The sequence below is a fragment of the Gnatocerus cornutus genome, chromosome 4, assembly GCF_029298725.1.
Source record: "Gnatocerus cornutus isolate USDA-ARS CGAHR chromosome 4, icGnaCorn1.1, whole genome shotgun sequence".
Taxonomy (NCBI): Eukaryota; Metazoa; Arthropoda; class Insecta; order Coleoptera; family Tenebrionidae; genus Gnatocerus; species Gnatocerus cornutus.
The window spans coordinates 3,595,977-3,616,521 of record NC_142236.1 but is presented as its reverse complement, the minus strand read 5'-3'; the positions used below and the strand labels follow the sequence as shown (position 1 = coordinate 3,616,521).

General features: G+C 37.9%; 1 protein-coding gene across 3 annotated transcripts in view; it reads left to right on the top strand.

The window, feature by feature from the left end:
- RhoGEF3 (Rho guanine nucleotide exchange factor 3) overlaps positions 1 to 20,545 on the top strand; it is a 54,104-nt gene that overhangs the window by 18,437 nt on the left and 15,122 nt on the right. For 2 of the 3 annotated variants that reach the window (XM_088033902.1, XM_088033903.1), the window contains exons 3-5: positions 1,966 to 2,126; positions 2,683 to 4,866; positions 12,137 to 12,190. In XM_088033902.1, coding sequence (XP_087890028.1) covers positions 1,966 to 2,126; positions 2,683 to 4,866; positions 12,137 to 12,190 — 2,399 coding nt within the window. The remainder of the gene's footprint in view (positions 1 to 1,965; positions 2,127 to 2,682; positions 4,867 to 12,136; positions 12,191 to 20,545) is intronic. The other variant, XM_088033904.1, reaches the window with a different exon arrangement.

Sequence of the window (20,545 nt, the reverse complement as noted above, 5' to 3'; positions counted from 1 at the left end):
TAAAAATTGATTTTTCATACAGGGTGTTAGGTAACGTTACGGCCATAGGAAAAGGGGTGATGGAGGCAGCCGTGAAAAGTAATGTTTCGAAGTTTTTTTCGGGTTTTCTTGAACTGTTTAAGAGCTGGAAGGCTTTTAATGTGACCAATCCGGGAACAATTTGCATAAGGTTACAAAAATTTGCATCAGAGTTACTGAAGGAAATTTTTTGTTTGACGTCTAACTGACAGTTCTTATTTTTTATCAGTGGCGTACCTTTTCCATTTTTGTGGACATCACAAATCAAGTTCGTCAAAACGAAAATGTGTTGGGTACAATAAAGGAAACATTGTTGCGTCGTTTACAATTATGTGTTCAACAAGATGGTGGCCATTTTGAACATCTATGGTAATGTTGCTTTATTGTCTGTTTTTTGAATAAAATTGCGTTGTTTTTCCCTTTTATTGACGCCACTGATTTAAAACTTCAAATGTGACGGGAAAGTGACAAATTATTCGTTTGGTCCGAAAGCTACTTGGATTTCTGTAAAATTGAAAAATTATTTGCCATTCTCTTGGTCAATTTTAAAGCCTTGTAGCTTTTTAACTAAAAAGTTTGCCTTCCTTAATTACCCATTAATCTATGGCCGTAACGTTACCTAACACCCTGTATTTCATGCTCCTTCTACACTGCGTTTCAAAAAGATTTTCATCTAGTCGCTCATGAATTTCCGTACAAATTAAAAAATTCCGCTGTACAATTATAATGATTGGAACGTTTGTTAGATAACTTCACAATAATTTTTAAAAATCATTAAATAGACACTGATCTAGGCCAACTGAATCGCTGAAAAGACAAAACAGACTCAAATTTTGGTTAATTTTTGTGTTTGTTGTTTAAATTCTTTCCTTATTGGCGATTTTGACGTTTGACAAGTGTCAAGTTCAAAGTGGCAGAACTAGTTCAAACACTGTACAATGCGAGCGGCACAAAAGGAATTACGTTCCAAAGGTAATCGAAAATCATTTTGAAACACGGTGTAGAATGGCGCAAAACTGTTTTGTATAAACATTTCAAAAACACCCTGTATAACAGTGTTAGAAAGCAAATTATTTACGACAATTCTTGAGATCGTAGACCGAGTAAATAATTTGTTCTAACACTTGAATGTAATACTAGATTTTAGCCAAAGCCTCTGTTGGTTGCAATTAAGACAATAAAAAAAAATCACAGAAGTGACAGCAGTGACAAATTTTTAACATTTAGAGTTATGCCTGCGTTGTTGTCATGGAATTGTAAAATAATTTTCTTTATGGTTTCTAGAGAGTAATAGAGTACTTTATCTGACTCAAATGAGTGAATAAAGATCACTTTATTAATGCATTTTGAATAAAATAAATTTATTTTTCTTGATTTCACTGCAAGATATCGCCACTTTGTAATTAAAATTACTAAAGCCACAATCAAACCGATATTTTTTTGACAGAAATCCAATTCTAATATTCCAATTCCCGGGGCGTTTCCATTTTAAGTCCCACAAATTACAAATCGTGTAATTTCCTCTAAAAAAATTGTATCCGGCGAGTTTTCCAGCTTCTTAACGAAGAAAACTTTTTTTAGTGTTTTCATTTCTAGTTTAAATATGATTTATTACGGTCGGTATTTGGATACCTCAAACGAGATTAATGAGCTGTAATTAATTACAGTGCAGTGAAAAGAAATGATCAGAAATTCGAGGGTTGAAATGCCAGTCTAAAAATAATCTGATTTGACCTTTACTTTTTCTGTCGTCATTTTGGACCAATGAGCACAATCAATACCCCAAGGTCATTACGTCAGTTGAGGGTACTATTCCCGCGTTTCTAAAAAGATTTCTGACTTCCTGCAACTTCGTAACTTTTTAATTCTACTTCTTCTTTAATTTCCTTTGTAATTTTCGTAGATCCATCAAGGTGTCAGAAACATTCTCAAAATGTTTTTTTACAGCGAAGTGTCGACAGCGTGATGGGTCCAAGTACCAACGCCGCGTTGGGCGCTCGCACTGCGGAGACTGTTCGAAGGTGGGTGACTGGAGCCGAAGAACCGGTCCGTCAGAGCACCAACACGAGAATCAGTCCCGTCGCGGAGTCCGACATGGCCACAGCCAGGTGAGTAGTCGCTTCGTGTTTGTGGGGTTGTTTTCTGGGTCTAAGGGTTGTTTCACGGAAACGTGGGCAGATTTTACGTAACGCGGCGGTGTTATGTGTGTGTTAATTGTACAGGAAATGATTTATTGCGTAAATGTGGCGAATTTCTCTTTTATATTTCCTTAGTTTAAGTATGTTTTCGTTATGGAATGTCCTATATTTTGGTTTCCGCGCGAACGGGTGAGTGGTCGCGCTCCTATGGAATGTCCTTTTTATCTTCGATCTTCGCGCTTTTTGTGTAAACCCATCAAATCGCAATTGCTTATCAATTAAGTCTCTGGTTCTTCGGCCTCCATCAAACCGGTCGCCTTGGTAAAAACAAATTCCATTACCGTCGAAACCGCCTAAGAAATGACCCATCGTTGGGTAACTGTAATATTTTCGCAAGGTGACCAGTCGTGTAGGCTGGTAAATTCAAGGATTATGCGAATATGGTAACGCCAACCAAGTTCATTGTCCATGGAGCAATCCGTGGGTGAACTAACCGTACCCCCAATAATCTCGCTTTGGTTTCCAGAGGCCCCAACGTCTCCGTGCTGCATCTCCGTAGCACAACGGAGCCTTGGGAACCCCAAACTTCCACCAGTCGGACGTACCCGACGAAAACGGTGCCGACATTGACCAAACATCAATCTCTTAGCGGTCCGTACAAATGGACCAACTCCTCGAATTTTCATTCAATCAGCGAAGTAAACAACTCGGAGTTGTTCGTTGGCGGTAACGTCAACAGAGAGTTGTCGCCGGTGCGTTGGTGCGACCGCGAAGTCGATGGGGTTTACCTCGGCCGCTCGGGGTGGGTGCAAGTCCAACAGCGGTCGCTGGACGACAACCGAAGGACGATTTATACGCCGCTGCGACGCACGGGGATGAAGTTGGCTCACTATAACAGCGAGCCGGGAAAGTGTCCTGAAGGACTCTCGTTACCCGAGAAGGAAACCGCTCCGAGACCCGCGCACTTGACTCTGCAAACGCAGGAGTTGGAGAGGAGGAAGACGCCGTCCCCGCAACCGGAGACGTTTTCTCCTCCGCCCATCACGCCGATCATATCGCCGCCGCCGGCGTTCCAGGATAAGAACAAGAAGACGCTCACCAAGACGAAGACGTTTTTTGGGAAGACGCCGTTTTTACCGAGGTCGAATGCGATTGATAGTGATGAAATTACGCCTCCGGCGTCGCCAAAGACCTCGAAATGGAAGTCGATGTCGATGCCCACGCAGATGAGGAGGATCCAACCACCGCCTCCACCACCTGTTAGTATTCCCGAGAGGAGGATTCCTCAGACCAAATCGTTGGAAGATACCACAGCCATTCGGAGGTCACTTTTTGTACAACGCCACGGAGAATCCTCTTCGTCTTCGTCTTCTTCGATGGGCTTCCGAAGTTTAGATAGTTGCGTCAATCGCCCCGTTATGCCACGTTTATCCGAAAATACCGACTCTTCGATCGACGTCTACGAAGACGCCGACGAAGAAGACAACAACAGTTCTTCCATTAACATTAGCATGGTCAATATGAACGTTTTTAGTGATTTCAACAAACCGAAAGAGAAGATCTCGCCTTCGAATAGACCGAATAGATTGCAGTATTATCGGGGGCAGTTGCGGAAAGCCCCCACGGTAACAGAAGGGAGTAAACCTCCAAATTGCGCTTCCCCGGGATCTTCATCGAGTAGTAGTAACGAGTTTCCTTCGAGATCTCCCATGGGGTCGACCCAACAAATCAGAAGAGTGACGCCTCGTCCTTACCAACCCATGAAAGTGCCGCCGCCTCCTGAAGATCCGTTACAGCGCGTGCGACGCTCTCGTAGTCTCCAATTACCGGATAAGAAAGCTCCTCCGAATTACCCTCTGAGGGTGTCTCCCCAACACCCCGACCTCCATCGACCGGTTATTAAAATGGGCACGCAACTCGACCGCACCAAGCGCTTGACCAAAATCGAGAGCACCCTCACCGAGGAGGATCTCCTCCGTGAAGCTGAAGTCGTCACCAACTATCTGTACGGCACTCGCACCCGCGCCGCCGCTCAAGCCCTCCTCATGCAGCGCTACGCCAACCTGGCTAAAGAAGAGAAAAAAGAACCCCCGAAACCCACCAACAACGGTCTAACAGTCTACTTCGTCCCCAACCCCAAAAAAGAACGCCCGAAAGTCCTCCACCGCGGCTCAACCACCCCCAACCTCCCTCTCGCTAAACACGTCTTCGGCCCCCAAGTCGAGCCTCCCGCCCCCAAAAACCCATGCAATTCCGACACGTGCGACTTCTGGCCCCACTGCGCCCACCGCGAGTCTCTCAACCGCGAATTCATCATGCGCTCTTCCCAGAGTTATCCAACCCATCAAAGATCTTTAGATTCCACGAGCAAACCTCGGAGGGTCAGTCCCAACAAACCGCCGCTTTCCCAAAAAGAGTACGAAAAGAAGACATCGCCGGTCTCGGGGCCGTTTGGCACTGTGAGTAGTTCGTCGAGTAGCAGTGACGTGTGGTTAACAACGTCCGATCGGACGATTGGTAAAAACGCGAAGAGTTCCGGTGGTTCGACACCGTTAGAAGAGTTACCACCGCTGTCGGATAAAGGGCGCGAAATGATTTTAACGAGACCGGGAAGTGCGCCGACGGAGGATCGCAGTGCCGGCTTCTTGGAGTCGCAGCAGAGATCGATGTCCTTGCCGAAGAGTTTTCTTTCTGGCAGCCATCAGCAAGGGTACGTGGACTTGGTGTGCAAGCATGTGATTTTTTTCGTTGTTTAGTCTTATTGGCACCACTGTTAAACTAGTTGACATTCAAATTCCAAGGCCCGCTTCGACACATTTGCGAAAACATGAAAGTGGCATTCCACGAAAATTAGAAAGTGGGCGAAGTAAAGTACGAAAATGCGAGAAAAACGAGCTCAGCAGCGAAAGTTATCAATAAAAATGTGAAAGATGCGCTCACATTCTTACAATTTTTCTGTAGAAACGTAAAAAGTAATTACTTGTTGTACTAAAATTGTTGCTATTTTTCCTCTGGGATTGAAATTCAAAGCAGACGGAGCGAAAAAACAAATTACAAAACAAAAACTAATTTCCTTTCATACGAGGCTACCAAAAGAAATTTATAATGAAGTTTGTCCGTTTCTTGAATATTTTCGCCAAACTCTGTCATGTTGACTATTTTAGGCAGCGGGTCACGACCTGGAGCCACCCCTGGCCACAATTAATAAAGAAAATTGCCCCATTGTTTGGTTATTAATAATCACGGCGCCCATTTGTTAAACAATTTACGCATGAAACCGCCTGTGGTAAAATTGTGCTTTTTAAAAAATCACCCAAACTTTACAGGCAATTAATTACAAAAACACGATTCGATTAAGCGTCTGTCAAAAAATAATTGATGCATCGTCTAATTGCGCTTTTAATTAAAATTGGACAAAAATCCAAGTACGAACCTGTTACGCCTAAGAGCTACTGGAGTGTTATAAAATAAATCAACCGCATATTTCCATAATTAATTTGAGCGAAATGTCAAAGGACGTGTGTTTTCAAGTTTATTTTACTCGATGTGGAGATATTGCGTTCATTTGTCATGGGTGTAAATTGTACGGTTGGTAACTAGGCAGAGCCGCCAACAGAATTCCGATCCTAAAGCCTGTTTAGAACATGTGGTTCCTTCGCGTTCTTTATAAACTTGCAAACATCATAGGAAATTTCAAAGAGATTTATATTCATATCCTTGAATTTACTTTATTCAGCGTCCACCGACTTGACATCTCTCTATAAAACACACAAAAGCTTTTCATTCGAAATTAACTCAACTGTAAAAATTGTGTATTCGCAAGCACTAAACAATATTTTTGATAACAACGCGTATTTATTTCTTTCATTTGCACTGAGGTTCTTTGAAATGGAAATTGTAAAGGAAATCTCGCTACAAGGATTTTTCACTACTTTTACTTTTTATCTTTATTGTTTACTTATAATTTATAATTCCCGTTATAACGGTGTTAACATTGTGAATATTAATAAATAGTTGAGATAGTGAAAGTCTGCTATGTTATGAATGGCAATGATGGGTTTGTTTTTTTCGGACCTTGGATTGAAATATGTACCATATGGTCTGCGTTACATAAAGAAATTCGTTGATTTGCAATGAGGTTTTGTGTTGCGAAATCATCAAGACAGCTGTGATTATACAGGGTGATTTTTTTAAATCACATTTGGTCACGCTTAATGGGAAGTTTTTTGAGCACTGGGTGTGTTAAGATGTTTCGTAATCCAGGTCTTTAAACTAGGTCGTCTGGTATAATTAATTTGGTACCGTTTTGAAGCTTAGGAATCGAGTTATGACTGATTTTTCTTTTTTTTTTGAGCACTCGTCATGTAACCATCGGTGGTCAAAAGAAACACATTGATAAAAAGTCATAACAAATAGGAATAATCACATTTTTAACTGGGTCACTCAGTATATAGAATTGGCTACTACGTTGAAGTTTAAGATTCACACTGTGTTTTTTGAGCACCAGTTTTGTAATCACAGGTGTTCAAAAAATGACACGTCAGTAAATGTTGTAATGAAGTTTGGGAGTCCACACTACTTTAAATGGGTCGCACAGTATAACAAATTCGATACCAATTTAAAGCTTAAGACGGACACTGTATCTCCAAATTTTTTAATTTTTTTTTTGAGCACTCGTTTTGTAATCGCAGGTGTTCAAAAAATGATGACAAAAACTATAAAAAACTTCTGATATCGACATCTCGCTTATTTTTTTGAGTAAACTTAAGTTATTAATTATACATCAGTGTACGCAGAATTTTCCGCAGATTCCAAATCTGGAATTGAAATTCAGTTTCCACAACAAATAACTGAGGTATGGCCGATCAAAGTTTCGGAAAGTTGATTGTCATTTTTCCTCATTTTTCGTAATTTTTAAAGTTAAATATCTCGGAAACTATTTGAGATATTGAGATGCGGTTTGCACCATTCTTTTTCTCGGCTCATTTTACGTTAGAAAATGTTCTCAAAAGCCCAAAATTCGATAGTCGATTTTTCGCGAAAAAAAATTCTAACTCAAACGATGAAAATTTTTCATTTTTTTTATTTTTGGCCATAACTCGTAAACTATTTGTGCGATTGATCTCAAATTTGGCCAGTAGATAGATTTCGAGCTCCTTTTTCGACTGATGTATAATTCAAAGCTATTAAACGTCGTTTTCATTTTTAAAACATTGATTGAAAATCACCCTAAAATGACGTCTTCAAAACCGTTTTTGGCCAATGCCTCGTTTATTTATTAAGAAAACTCAACAAATATGGGCTCATTTTACGCAAAATGTCACGCTGGATCCAAAAACATGAGAATTTTCAATTTTCGTCAACAAATAAGTGACTTATGGCCGTTTGAATTTTTGGGTTGTCGCCAGAGGGCCAAATTTTTGAAGGTTCGAAACAATTAATGCTCGATATCTCAGAAACTATTTCAGATATTGAGATGCGGTTTACGCCATCGTTTTTCTCGCGATTTTTTACATAAGAAATAGTTCTTTAATTTTCCACAGTCGAAATTTGCAAATTTTCGCAAAAATTTATGACTAAAACTATGCCAAAATTCTGAAATCGATATCTCGCTTGTTTTTTAGAGTAAACTTGAGTTATTATACATCAGTGAACGCAGAATTTTACGCAGATTTCAAATCTGGGATTTAAATTCAGATACGACAACAAATAACTGAGTTATGGCCGATTAAAGTTTCGGATAGTTGATTTTCATTTTTTCTCATTTTTCCCAATTTTCAAAGTTAAATATCTCGGAAACTATTAGAGATATTGAGATGCGGTTTGCGCCATCGTTTTTCTCGGCTCATTTTACGTTAGAAAATGTGCTTAAAAGCCCAAAATTCGATAGTCGATTTTTCGCAAAAAAAAATTGCGACTCAAACGATGAAAATTTTTCATTTTTTTTTAATTTTTGGCATAACTCGCAAACTATTTGTCCTATAGATCTCAAATTTGGCCAGTAGATAGATTTTAAGCTCCTCTTTCGACTGATATATAATTCAATGCTATTAAACGTCATTTTCATTTGGAAAACATTGATTGAAAATCACCCTAAAATGATGTTTTCAAAACAGTTTTTGGCCAATACCTCGTTTATTTATTAAGCAAACTCAACAAATTTGGTCTCATTTTACGCAGAATTTCACGCTGAATCCAAAAATATGATATTTTTTTAAAATTTGTCAATAAATAACCGAGTTATGGCCGTTTGAAATTTTGGGTTGTCGCCAGATGGCCAAATTTTTGAAGGTTCCAAACAATTCATGCTCGATATCTCGAAAACTATTTGAGATATTGGAATGCGGTTTGCGGCATCGTTTTTCTCGCGATTTTTTACATCAGAAATAGTTTTTAGATTTGCCAATAGTCGAAAGTTGCAAATTTTCGCAAAAATTCATGACTAAAACTATGGCCAAACTTCTCATATCGATATCTCGCTTATTTTTTAGAGTAAACTTGAGTTATTATACATCAGTGTACGCAGAATTTTTCGCAGATTTCAAATCTGGAATTTAAATTCAGATTCGACAACAAATAACTGAGTTATGACCGATCAAAATTTCGGAAAGTTGATTTTCATTTTTCCTCATTTTTCGTAATTTTTAAAGTTAAATATCTCGGAAACTATTTGAGATATTGAGATGCGGTTTGCGCCATTCTTTTTCTCGGCTCATTCTACGTTAGAAAAAGTGTTCAAAAGCCCAAAATTCGATAGTCGATTTTTCGCGAAAAAAAAATTCCGACTCAAACGATGAAAATTTTTCATTTTTTTTATTTTTGGTTATAACTCGTAAACTGTTTGTCCGATTGATCTCAAATTTGGCCAGGAGATAGATTTCGAGCTCCTTTTTCGACTGATGTATAATTCAAAGCTATTAAACGTCGTTTTCATTTTGAAAACATTGATTGAAAATCACCCTAAAATGACGTCTTCAAAACCGTTTTTGGCCAATGCCTCGTTTATTTATTAAGAAAACTCAACAAATCTGGGCTCATTTTACGCAAAATGTCACGCTGGATCCAAAAACATGAGAATTTTTAATTTTCGTCAACAAATAACTGAGTTTTGGTCGTTTGAATTTTTGGGTTGTCGCCAGAGGGCCAAATTTTTGAAGGTTTAAAACAATTCGTGCTCGATATCTCGGAAACTATTTCAGATATTGAGATGCGGTTTGCGCCATCGTTTTTCTCGCAATTTTTTACATAAGAAATAGTTCCTTGATTTTTTACAGTCGAAATTTGCAAATTGCCAAATTTCTGATGTCAACGTCTCATCTCATCATTTCTAGCTAATTTTTTAGAGTAAACTTAAGTTTTTATAAATACTGGGTCACCCAGTACAACAAATTTGAGACTACAATAAAGCTTAAGATTCACCCTGTATATTTATTTTTTTGTCAAAATTTTTTGAGCGCTCGTTTTGTAATTACAGCTGTCAAAAAATGACAAAACAGTTGAAACTTGTAACGAATGTACAACTTTATGAGATTCAAAATTTTTGGCCCCATAAAGGTGCACGAATCTTGCTCCGGGCATCCCTAAAAACTTCCCTAATCTCCCCATCTAATTAAATTTCCTTATCACCTCCCTTTTCACCCTTTGACTCGCACATCTTCCATCTCTTTGTAGGTACCAAAAAACATCTCCATTATAATCCACTTGTTTTTAAAGTGATCACAGCCCTCCTTTCCATTACAAGTAGGATTACAAATTACAATCATTGCCGATCTTTTGTCAAAAGCCCTCTTATTTTGTATTCTTCTCCGAGAGCTTTCAGTTGAAGTGTATCGATTTTACCACACAAATACACAAGTGATTGATGTGTTGCCTATATAAACCGATTTCAAATTTATAGCTTTAAAGAGATTTAATTAAAACAACAAAGAGCGAAGAATTACTCTCATTAAACCCGATAATTACCTTCACAGACACTTTTTTTATTCCACACGAACTTTAAGTTGCTAATTTTATTAACTCGGTCGAGTTAAAATAAGCGTTCTTTTAATAAAACTCAATTTTATTTATTCGTACTGTAATATTTTTAGATTAAATGCGGAAGTCCCAGCGAATTTCCCAATTGTCTCATTAAAGTGCAGGGCCGGGCTCAAGATCTGCGTTTAACCACAAGCCATTTTACCTCAGATAACTTAATTTAAGCGGGCTCTTTGTTTTCGTAACAAACGGAAGAAAGCCCACAATGCCACGCTCGCTATTGTAACACAATCAATAAATCACAAGTACAAGAATTTGGAGCAGGGGCGTATTCAGAGTAAAAGCAGCAGCTTTGAATTTTTCATACAGTTGGTAGCACTGTCGCATATCGATTTCACGCGTCAATCTTATCCGGCTTCAAAGGAGCTATGAGCTCTACTCGTGGATTATTTACGTAGCTTCAAGCAAACACGTAACTTTTGCATTAAACTAAGGTAATTATTTTAGTCAATGAACCTGAATTATTATCACGTTAATTTCCACATGGAAAATCAAAGAGGAGGAATTAGATAAGAAACTAAATCTAGGGGAATTAGTTTTTTGCGCATTCTCAAAGAGCACCTTTGTAGCCTCTATGGTATTCCGATCCCCCTGAATAATTCAGGTCAAATTTAGCTAAATTACACCAAGAAGCACTGCTCAGTCTTGATATAGTGTTATTATTAACACAGTGTGAGCACTGGGAGAAAACGGGATTAAACTTTGAAACTAGAAAAACCCCGTCTGGATTACTAACACCTTTTTTTGTTACAGGTGAGTTGCGTTGGCTACACTGAGTGGACACTTTCCGAACGCTCCATTATGGTAATGTAATGTTAGTTTAGTATGATAGAGTTGGCAACGCCTCCGGTAAATCTACCGGAAACTTTACATGACTGATTACCAACTTACGAACTTGAAAGTTCCTTCGCATTTTTCATTTAAAATTCCAACAGATCTCCCATTTATAATTTAATTGGTGTTGGAAAAATGTTTCGGCTGCATTTTATTATGCACATTTTGAAGTCTCGAGGTTGTCAAAAATGGGGATGGAATTTTTAATTGTGGGAGATGCGGCTGCATTATCGTCAAACGGATTTTGACAGTTGGTAGCTTTGTTATAAAACTCACAATGGCGACTTGTAGATCCAAGCCGAGATTTTGGGATTTTTACATTTTGGGGAAGTGTAGTTCCACCCCCTGACCAATTTCACCCTTTCAATTCCACCCCTAAACGAAGCGTAGAACGGATTCGCATCAAACCAATTCAAATCCAAACGATAACAAACCATCAATAATGCACAAACGAAAATCAATACGAACATTACTATGCAGCGCCCGTTTCCAACCCCCATCCCTTGTACAGTTACACGGCTACCTGTCTTTCTTTACATTTCCTGTTCAATCTCGACGAAACAGCTGTTTTCTATTACTTCGTGCGACGAAGCACGTCTTCCGCTATCTGATCTGAAAAGAATTATAGGGACGTAAAAGCGACAGATTTCGCTGGATAATTAACAGACCTAATTTGTAAGTTCAAATTAATTAAAGGGTCAATTACTTAATTCGATTGGTGAATTAATTGTTTCACTTTCACTGACCGGTTGCACGTAATTTCTGATGTGACAATAATTATTAATTATTTATAGCGGCAATTTGTTAATTACTTTTTCATTTTCTAGAGTTGTTTATTTTGTTCTGGATGATCGGTTTTGGGGAATTAATTAACTTTCATGTTATTTACAGCGGAAGCTGATTTAATAACAAATAAAATTTTAGTTATGGATAAAGTGACCTACATATTGGCAAATTTTGGAATATCAAATGTGAATAATTAACATTAAAATTCAATTAGAGATAAAATTTGTAATTGAAAATTAGTTCTTCTTTCTGCTCTTGTGGTCTGACTTTTTTCCTCTTTTGTTTCTTCAACTCTATGTCATGTTCACTTTTATTTTATTCTCCAGTGTCCTACCGGTGGTCGGTGAAGTAAGCGAAGAAGAGTTGTCTCCACACATTGGGTAAAGTTTTTCCAAAAATTTGAATGTTTTGATTCTAACTGTTCCATGTCCACCATCATCGCATCAAAACGAGCACAAAGGGTTGATTTACCCCCGCCCCTCTGCCCTCTGTAGATTACCCTGTGGTGTCATTTCGTTCATGGGTCATTTTGGTGTTGCATGTGACCCCTCCATGGGCGCGAAATTCGAATCCCGAAGGTCACCTCCGAGTTCAAGGCGAAATCTTTACGTAATCGTCGCGATTCACTTTCCTGCCGTCAAACAGGTGTTTCCGAAGCTTGCCGAGGTCGTGGCGCGCACGAGATTGACCCTTAAATCAGAGGGCGCTACGGTTGAACCATCCCCTACCACGGCGACGGCGGAGATTGGCCACCGCGTGCGCTGAGCTTTCGGTTCTTCAGTAGACGGCGTGTTTGCGTTGTTGCGAGCATGCACCGGTGCATGTATGGGAGAGTGGGTAAAAGTTGAGTGCGCGATGGCGACGTCCCTTAAGGGTGGCAGACACAGCTGGCACTTTTCATCTGTTGATTGTTTAGTTTCAAGTGGTTGTGAACCCTCCAGGAATTGGCGTCCGGAGCGACGACGCGCCACAATGTAAGATCCTAAGGAATGACCCGTAGATCCCGGAAAATTAACACGTGGAATGCAGCCACATTAAACTCGCGCACGATTTTTTATTTTATTTTCGTGTTGGTAGGACCGCTTCTTTTGAATATTTTAGCGGCGCGCAGATGGGCGGAGTTGAATCAAGGATGGAAATTTGCAAATCGATTTTCATCTCGTTTTTTTAAGCTGAGCGTAATTGGCGATTTTTTTTAATTGAATTTTTTCCTCGATCGATCGGATAAATAATGGTTCGCCCGTACTTTGGGGTTTGTTCGGTTACAAAAACAAAATTTCCGAAGATGTGGCGGGGGTGGTGGTTGAAGAGGGATCGAGTCGCCTCTGGTGGCTGTCAAATTGAGTTTCTGCCCGCTGGTTTCCAAGTTTTTAGAATGACGAGGGTTTTACTTTATGACGTCAATGGAAAGAGGCAAATGAGCAAAGAAGCAAATGAGAGATTAATTTAACACAATGAGCAATGCGATGTGAAGGAGTGAATGAGCACATTAAAGAGGCGACGGAATAATTGCGTTTGCAACGAAGTAAATGAGAATCAATAAAGAGCAAAGAGCGGAATGAGCATAGTAAACGAGCAATGGACTCAAATTAATGAGGAAAATGAGCAAACAAAAGGATATTGAAATGAGCCCAAATGAGCAATGTCATATGAACGAGCGAACTAGCAATTCACCGATGACAACGTAGCAAATGAGCAGATTGACAAAGAGCAAAATGAGCACAGAACAACGAGCAATATACTCAAATAAATGAGGAAAAGGAGGAAACAAAGAGAAATGAGCAGATCAGCAAAAGTCAAATGAGCACAGATCAACGAGCAATATATCTACTCAAGGGAGCCCAAATGAGCAGTGTCATTTGAACGAGCGAACGAGCAAATGACTGACGACGACGTAGCAGTTGAGCGAATCAGCAACGATCAAAATTAGTGCAGACCAACGAGCAATATACTCAAATAAATGAGGAAAATGAGCAAACAAAGGGAAATAAGCATATCAGCGAAGGGTCAAATGAGCACAGATCAACGAGCAATATACTCAAATATATGAGGAAAATGAGTAAACAAAGAGAAATGAGCAGGCCAACGGGCAATATACCTACTCAATGGAACCCAAATGAGCATTGCTATTTGAACAAGCGAACGAGCAAATGACCGACGACAACGTAGCAAGTGAGCAGATCAGCTAAAAGCAAATTGAGCACAAACCAACGGGCAATAAATGAGGAAAATGAGCAAACGAAAGTAAATCGAGTTGAGCTAAAATGAGCACTGCCATATAATTGAGCAAACGAGTAAATGAGCACATCAGCAGAAAGCAAAATGAGCACAGACCAACAAGCAATATACTCAAATAAATGAGAAACATGAACAAACAAAGGGAAATGGACAGATCAGCAAAGGGTCAAATGAGCACAGATCACCGAGCCATCGAGCAATTGACCGTCGCACAAACCAGCAAACGAGCAGATCATCAATGACGAAAAAAATTAGAAAACTGAGCAAACGAGTGCGCCACTCCTAACTGAAATAACGAATGATCAAAGGGGCCCGGTCAGAGCGCTGGGGCGCCCCATTTTTCAAAAATTCCTGCGTCTGCTCCAACACAACTTTACGTAATCGCCAAGTGCGGAACCGGTCTAAACAATTCCAAAGTGCAAATTCGTCTAAAACTCGGATGATATCACCGATCGCAAGATAAATGACTCTTTTTTTTGATTCGACCTCCAATTCCGCCAAAAAATGACGTTTGATAATTGTACCTGCATTCCATCCGCCCCGGCTTTCACTTTTCTTCGTTCTAATGATCCAAAGGTCTTGCAAATGCCAAAGAAAATTCTTTAGTCGCGTTGCCAGCCCGTTCTGTTTTCGCAACCGTTAATGACTGCTTCCTTAATTGTTGGAATTCGTTAATTAGTCATTCAGTGATCTAATAATAGTTTTAACGTGTTTGGAGTTGCGGAATTGAACTTTGTTGTGTTTACGCGGTTTGAGGTCGGGGATCCTGAAATTAGAGAAATTCGGTCGATATTTCATCGATTTTGGAGAGAAAACGGATTTTCCCGGCGGAAATAAAGGTCCTCGCATTTAACGGAATTATATGCTCCGGGCTTATCTTTTTAAAATCGCTAAAGTTGCTGAAATTTATTTCAGGAAACTGTGGGCGTTTACTTATTAAAAAGTTGCGTACACGGCAAAGTGGCTTTGAATCCAGAATAAATTCCGTCGTTAATTTTAATAAATGCGTTAAATATTTGCAGCGGGATAAATATTTAGTTCATAAAAGTCTCATTATTGATTCACCTGTTTTGTCCTCTTGACACACTGCGTTTTTATAAAATCTTCTTTAATTGGTGATTTGCATAAAATCGTTAGCGCTAATTCCCGTTAAGAACTAAAAAAACAGAGTTGACTTTTATGTGCAAATGTTTGATCATGGGCGTCGGCGTCGTGTTCTCAATTTATAAATTATGATTTGTTTCTCGATCGATACTAATTACTGACAAAACTTTGTTAACTGTCAAATGAAGCGCACTTTATTGGCTTCCTGTCCATCAAAAGGAAGATTAAGTTGTTTATTTACCAATCAGAAGAGTGCAAACTTGGGGTCCCAAGTTTCGTGTTAATTATTAGCGATCCTTTCTTCAGTTTGACGTTTCTAATTTCATTGGGGGCGGAAAAAATTACTTGGGTTACATAGGGGGTCTTCGAACGGATCGAAACTAGTGCGGTTGTACGGCAGCTTCCAATCGGATAGACCTGAATGTTCGTTTTAAAACAAACTAAATTCCCTTGAATTTAGATAGAATCTAATCCAAACTAACTCCATTTTCCCTGAATGGAAATAGTTCGTATTTTCCTACTTTTCCCGCAATAAAAAGGGAATTCCCGGCGGAAAACTCGGCTCTTCCTCGTTAAAATTCCAGCGCATTATCCCAATGAAACTTGAACACCTTTGGAATTTATTAATACATTTCAGTGGCCACTGTTTCAAACTCAAATGCGAACAGTAATCTACACATCATGAGTGCAAAGTGTGTGTTACACGACCGAGCTTGAATTTCCCTGAGCGGATAAACAGTAATCGGATTATCTCGCTTCGCTGTCTTCAGGTCATTTTTATTCAAAACTGCGATTAGTCGCCGTTTTCTAACACCTGAGGAACTACAAAAAACGCATCCATCGTAAAATTCGATTCTATTGTGGAAAATCGAGCATGTCCTGCGGAAATCGGTTCAATTGTTCGTTTTGTTACGACACGAGGGTTATAATAAAAAACAAGTGTTTGTATGGACGCGGCTTAACTTCTAGTTAATTTTAGCCGGAAAACAAATTAGGATGGCACAACGCCAGTGCTAAATAATTTCTTGCTCTTTTAAATCTCGACTGAAAATATGACGCGAATTTCCAGATCAACACGTTTTTATAATGGAAATTACTTTTTCTCGTCTGCTATTGAGTTTGAGCTGATGAATTGTAATGAAAAGTAATTTGGAAAATTGATTGGATCGTAATTAAGAGCGAACTCAAAGATGCAGTGTCAGAAACACACTCGTTCAAAGGGAAATTTTAATAAAACCGGCCAAAAATCGTGCTTAGCGTCGGCTGTGGGTAATGAAGGCACGTCTGAGCCGATTTTTTCCTCGCCGCTGCATACGTACGCGTTTTTAACGAGCTTATCGAATTTTCCAAGTGAAGAAACCAATTGCTTCCACTCGAAAATGCACTCTAAAGCGCAGAAGTGCTCCTCGAGGTTAGTGCCCGTTTCAACATTGATTCAATTCGCGTCTGGATGCTCTGTGCAAACTGCAGCATCTTCGCTAAATTTGTGGTCATGTGAAAATGTCTTTGTTTGGTATGACACGCTCGATCAATCAGACACGTACGTCTTTTTTTCTTGGGCCATTCCGATTCCAATTTTCCCCGGACTTCGGAGCGTTATTAGTCCGTCGTTGTGTTTTACAATCCAATTTGAGCGAGTCCTTTGACTGCATTTCTTGTTGTAAACCACGCCTAACAATTTAATAATTATCCTTTATATTCCTGTTCCTCGCAGGACTGCATTCATTGAATACAAGCAGCTCATTTTCAGTCCCGTTTTTGTGCTGCACCACTTTAGAATTCTCTTGTGGTCATTTTGGAGGTTTTTCAGCTCGTGACGGGCTGTCATAAACTCTACTCTTCGGTAATAACCGAAATAAAAATCCTCTTTTTTCCAATGAAAGTATCACGCAATCTGTCCAATTACTTCTCGGTTTAATTCGATTTTTACGTGCCACAGTTCTTTATTGCATTAATCGACGAATGAAAATGTAATTTAACTCGATTACGTCGATAACAAGGAGAACTTGATTTTTGCAAAGCTCTCTTTATGCGACGCAATTCTCCCTTTTTTATTATTTAAACGATTGTAAACACGTCGTGATGAAACGTCCCAATGTGAGTATTTACTTTGAGTTGAAACTAATTGAAAACTCGACTACGCCATCGGCGTCATCGCTCAATTATCGTAAAACTACTCATAATTGATGAAGGAAAATTGATCATCCTTTATATATAATTAACGCTAGTTTTAATGTATTGATTCATCCTGAGGGAATTTTTTCGATTCCCCTTTTTCTTTGATAGGTAAGTTCAAGTTTTTCTGGGAGAGGGTTTTCGATGAAGGTAAACGCTTTGATGTTTTTGGCTTGAGTAGCGGAAAGTTTTAAAGGAGTTGCAGTCATTGTGGATTAATTTAATTTGAGAAGGATAAATATACTGAATTGGGCGAAAAGGTGAGATCAAAGAAATTTAATTCTAACTCAAAGTACACTTTTTTGGCAAAAAATTGACTTTGGGTATCCTTAATTCAACAATTATACTACTTTTATTCGTTTTTTGGGGTTCATAAGAAAACTGCAAGCTTTGAATAAATATTTTGAGAAATACTTGGACAATTATCGTCAAAATTTAAGAAATACAGACGTTATTAGAGGTCAAACGTTTATTTCTGGCTTTATTTAAGAAATACTACTATTTTGATCTGTTGTCAGATTGTATTAGAAAATTCACTACTTCTGGATAGATATTTTGAGAGATACACATTTGAGAAATACAAATTAAATTTCTGACATTATTTGCGAGATTCGACTATTCTGTTTATATTTGAATAGAAGACTTTCAAGTTCTGGGTCGATATTTTGAGAGATGCGTCGAAGTTGTTACCAAAAGTTGAGCAATACAGACGTTTTTAGAGATGAAAAATAAAATTTTCGACTTTATTTTTTGCTCAGTTTAAGAAATATCACTGCTTTTATTTTTTAACGGATTTTAGTAGATTTTTTTTAACGTCTTGGTAATTATTTTTAAAGATATATGAACAAGCGTCTCAACAATTTGAGAAATACAAACATTTTTGAAAATCCAACTCAATTTTCGGCTTTAGGTGTCCTTAATTTAAGAAATACTATTACTTTTATTCGATTTTTGCAAACATTGCAGGCTTTGGATAAATATTTTAAAGAATACATGAATGAGTATTGTCACAATTTAAGAAATACAGATGTTCTTAAAAGTAAAAATTAAATTTCCGGTTTTATTTTTATTGAATTTAGGAAATACTACTATTTTTTGTTACTTTTGTATTGTGAAAATTTACAAGTTCTGAATAGATATTTTGAGAGAAACATAAACAAGCATCGTGAAAATTTGAGAAAAACAGAAGTTTCTAGAAATATAAACTGAATTTCCGATTTTATTTAAGGAAGTCTAGTATTTTAAACGTGTTTTTCATTTCAATACCAGACTTCCAAGCCCTGGATCTATATTTTGAGAAATACGTGAAAGTCCTTGCCAAAGGATGAGCAATTCAGGCCATTTAAGGATCAAAAGTTGAATATCCGATTTTATTTTTGCCTGAATTTAAGCAATACAACTGTTGTTGAATTTAAGAAATTACCACTTTTTTTTGTCTGTTGTTTGCTTTTGAATAGAAATTTTTTAACTATTTTGAGAGATACGAGTAAGTTGTTGCGATAAGTTAATCAATAGTGACGATTTAGCGTTCAAAAACGGAATTTCCGGCTTTATTTTCGGCTAAATTTAAGAAATATAATTGTTTCTAGCATTTAATAAAAACTTTGCAATTGCTGAATAAATATTTTGGGAGATACGTGGAAGTTGTTGCCAAAAGTTGAGCAATAGAGACGATTTAGCAATAAAAAATGGAATTTCCGGCTTCATTTTCGGCTGAGTTTAAGAAATACAACTATTTCTAGCATTTACTACAAACTTCTCAATTGTTTGATAGATATTTTGAGAGATACGTAGAAGTAATTGTCTAAAGTTGGGCAATACAGACGATTAAGAGATAAAAAATGGAATTTTCGATTTTATATTTGGCTGAATTTAAGAAATACCACTTTATTTATTTGTTGTTTGCATTTTAATATAAAATTTTCAACTATTTTGAGAGATACGTGGAAGTTGTTGCCAAAAGTTGAACAATAAAGACGATTTAGCAATCTAAAATGGAATTTCCGGCTTAATTTTTGGCTGAGTTTAAGAAATACAACTGTTTCTAGCATTTACTACAAACTTGTTAGTTGTTGGATAGATATGTTGAGAGATACGTGGAAGTTATTGTCTAAAGTTGAGCAATACAGACGATTTAGAAATAAAAAATGGAATTTTCGGTTTTATTTATTCAATTTTTGGATAGAAAATTTAAAAGATACGTGGAAGTTATTGCCAAAAGTTGAGCAAAACAGACGATTTAGACATTAAAAATGGACTTTCCGATTTTTTTCTGGGCTGAATTAAAAAAATTCATCAATTTCTCGCATTTTATTGAAAATTTTCAGTTTCTGGATGCATATTTTGAGAGATACGTGAAAGTTATTGCCTAAAATTGAGCAATACAAACCTTTTTGGAGATCAAAATTAAGTTTCCGAAATTATTTTGGCTGAATTTAAGAAATATCACTGTTTTTATCTATTTTTGACATTTTAATGAAAACTTTTCAACTTCTGGATAGATATTTTGAGAGATACATGGCCAAGCATCTCAAAAATTTGAGAAATATGGAATTTCCGGTTTCAGTTTCTTCTTAATTTTTATGACTTTTTGACTCTTGATAGATATTTTGAGAGATACACAGACAAAATTTATTGCAATGACAAGGTATCACAGCAGTTTGAGAATTGGAAAAATTTCTTAAAAATGTAATAATCATAAAATATAACTCGGAAATCTCCTTCTTCAAGAAGTCTTTGTGTTTCTCAAGCACACGCAAGTCGCCCAATTAAATGCCCCGACCTCGATGCACGTCCAATTACTCGAAAACACTGAAACTAATTCATATTTCCATCTCGCACGTGAACATCTTGTTTGCCTCGCATTTATTTATTCACTCCCATGGGAAAAAAACCTAATCAAACCATCTCCCACATCTGCAAATTCCCCCTTTCCACCTCATTTGCATCAGTTAGCACAACACTGAAGATTACGCAATGTAATTAGACTCCTGATGACCCCACAAGCTCATTCAACTTTGAGCTGATTCCGTCATTCATCGATATTGGAATTCAATAGAGTGAAAAGATGGGAAGCAAAATGGAAATCTGTCTTGTTATGCGCAGATGAAATCCCGACTTGCACCTAATCCTTATATACACATCGTGGAGATCCTCAGGGTAAATGGTAATCTACTTGAATTTCAATTTCTTGGGTAAACAGACAAGAGTCTTTTGTT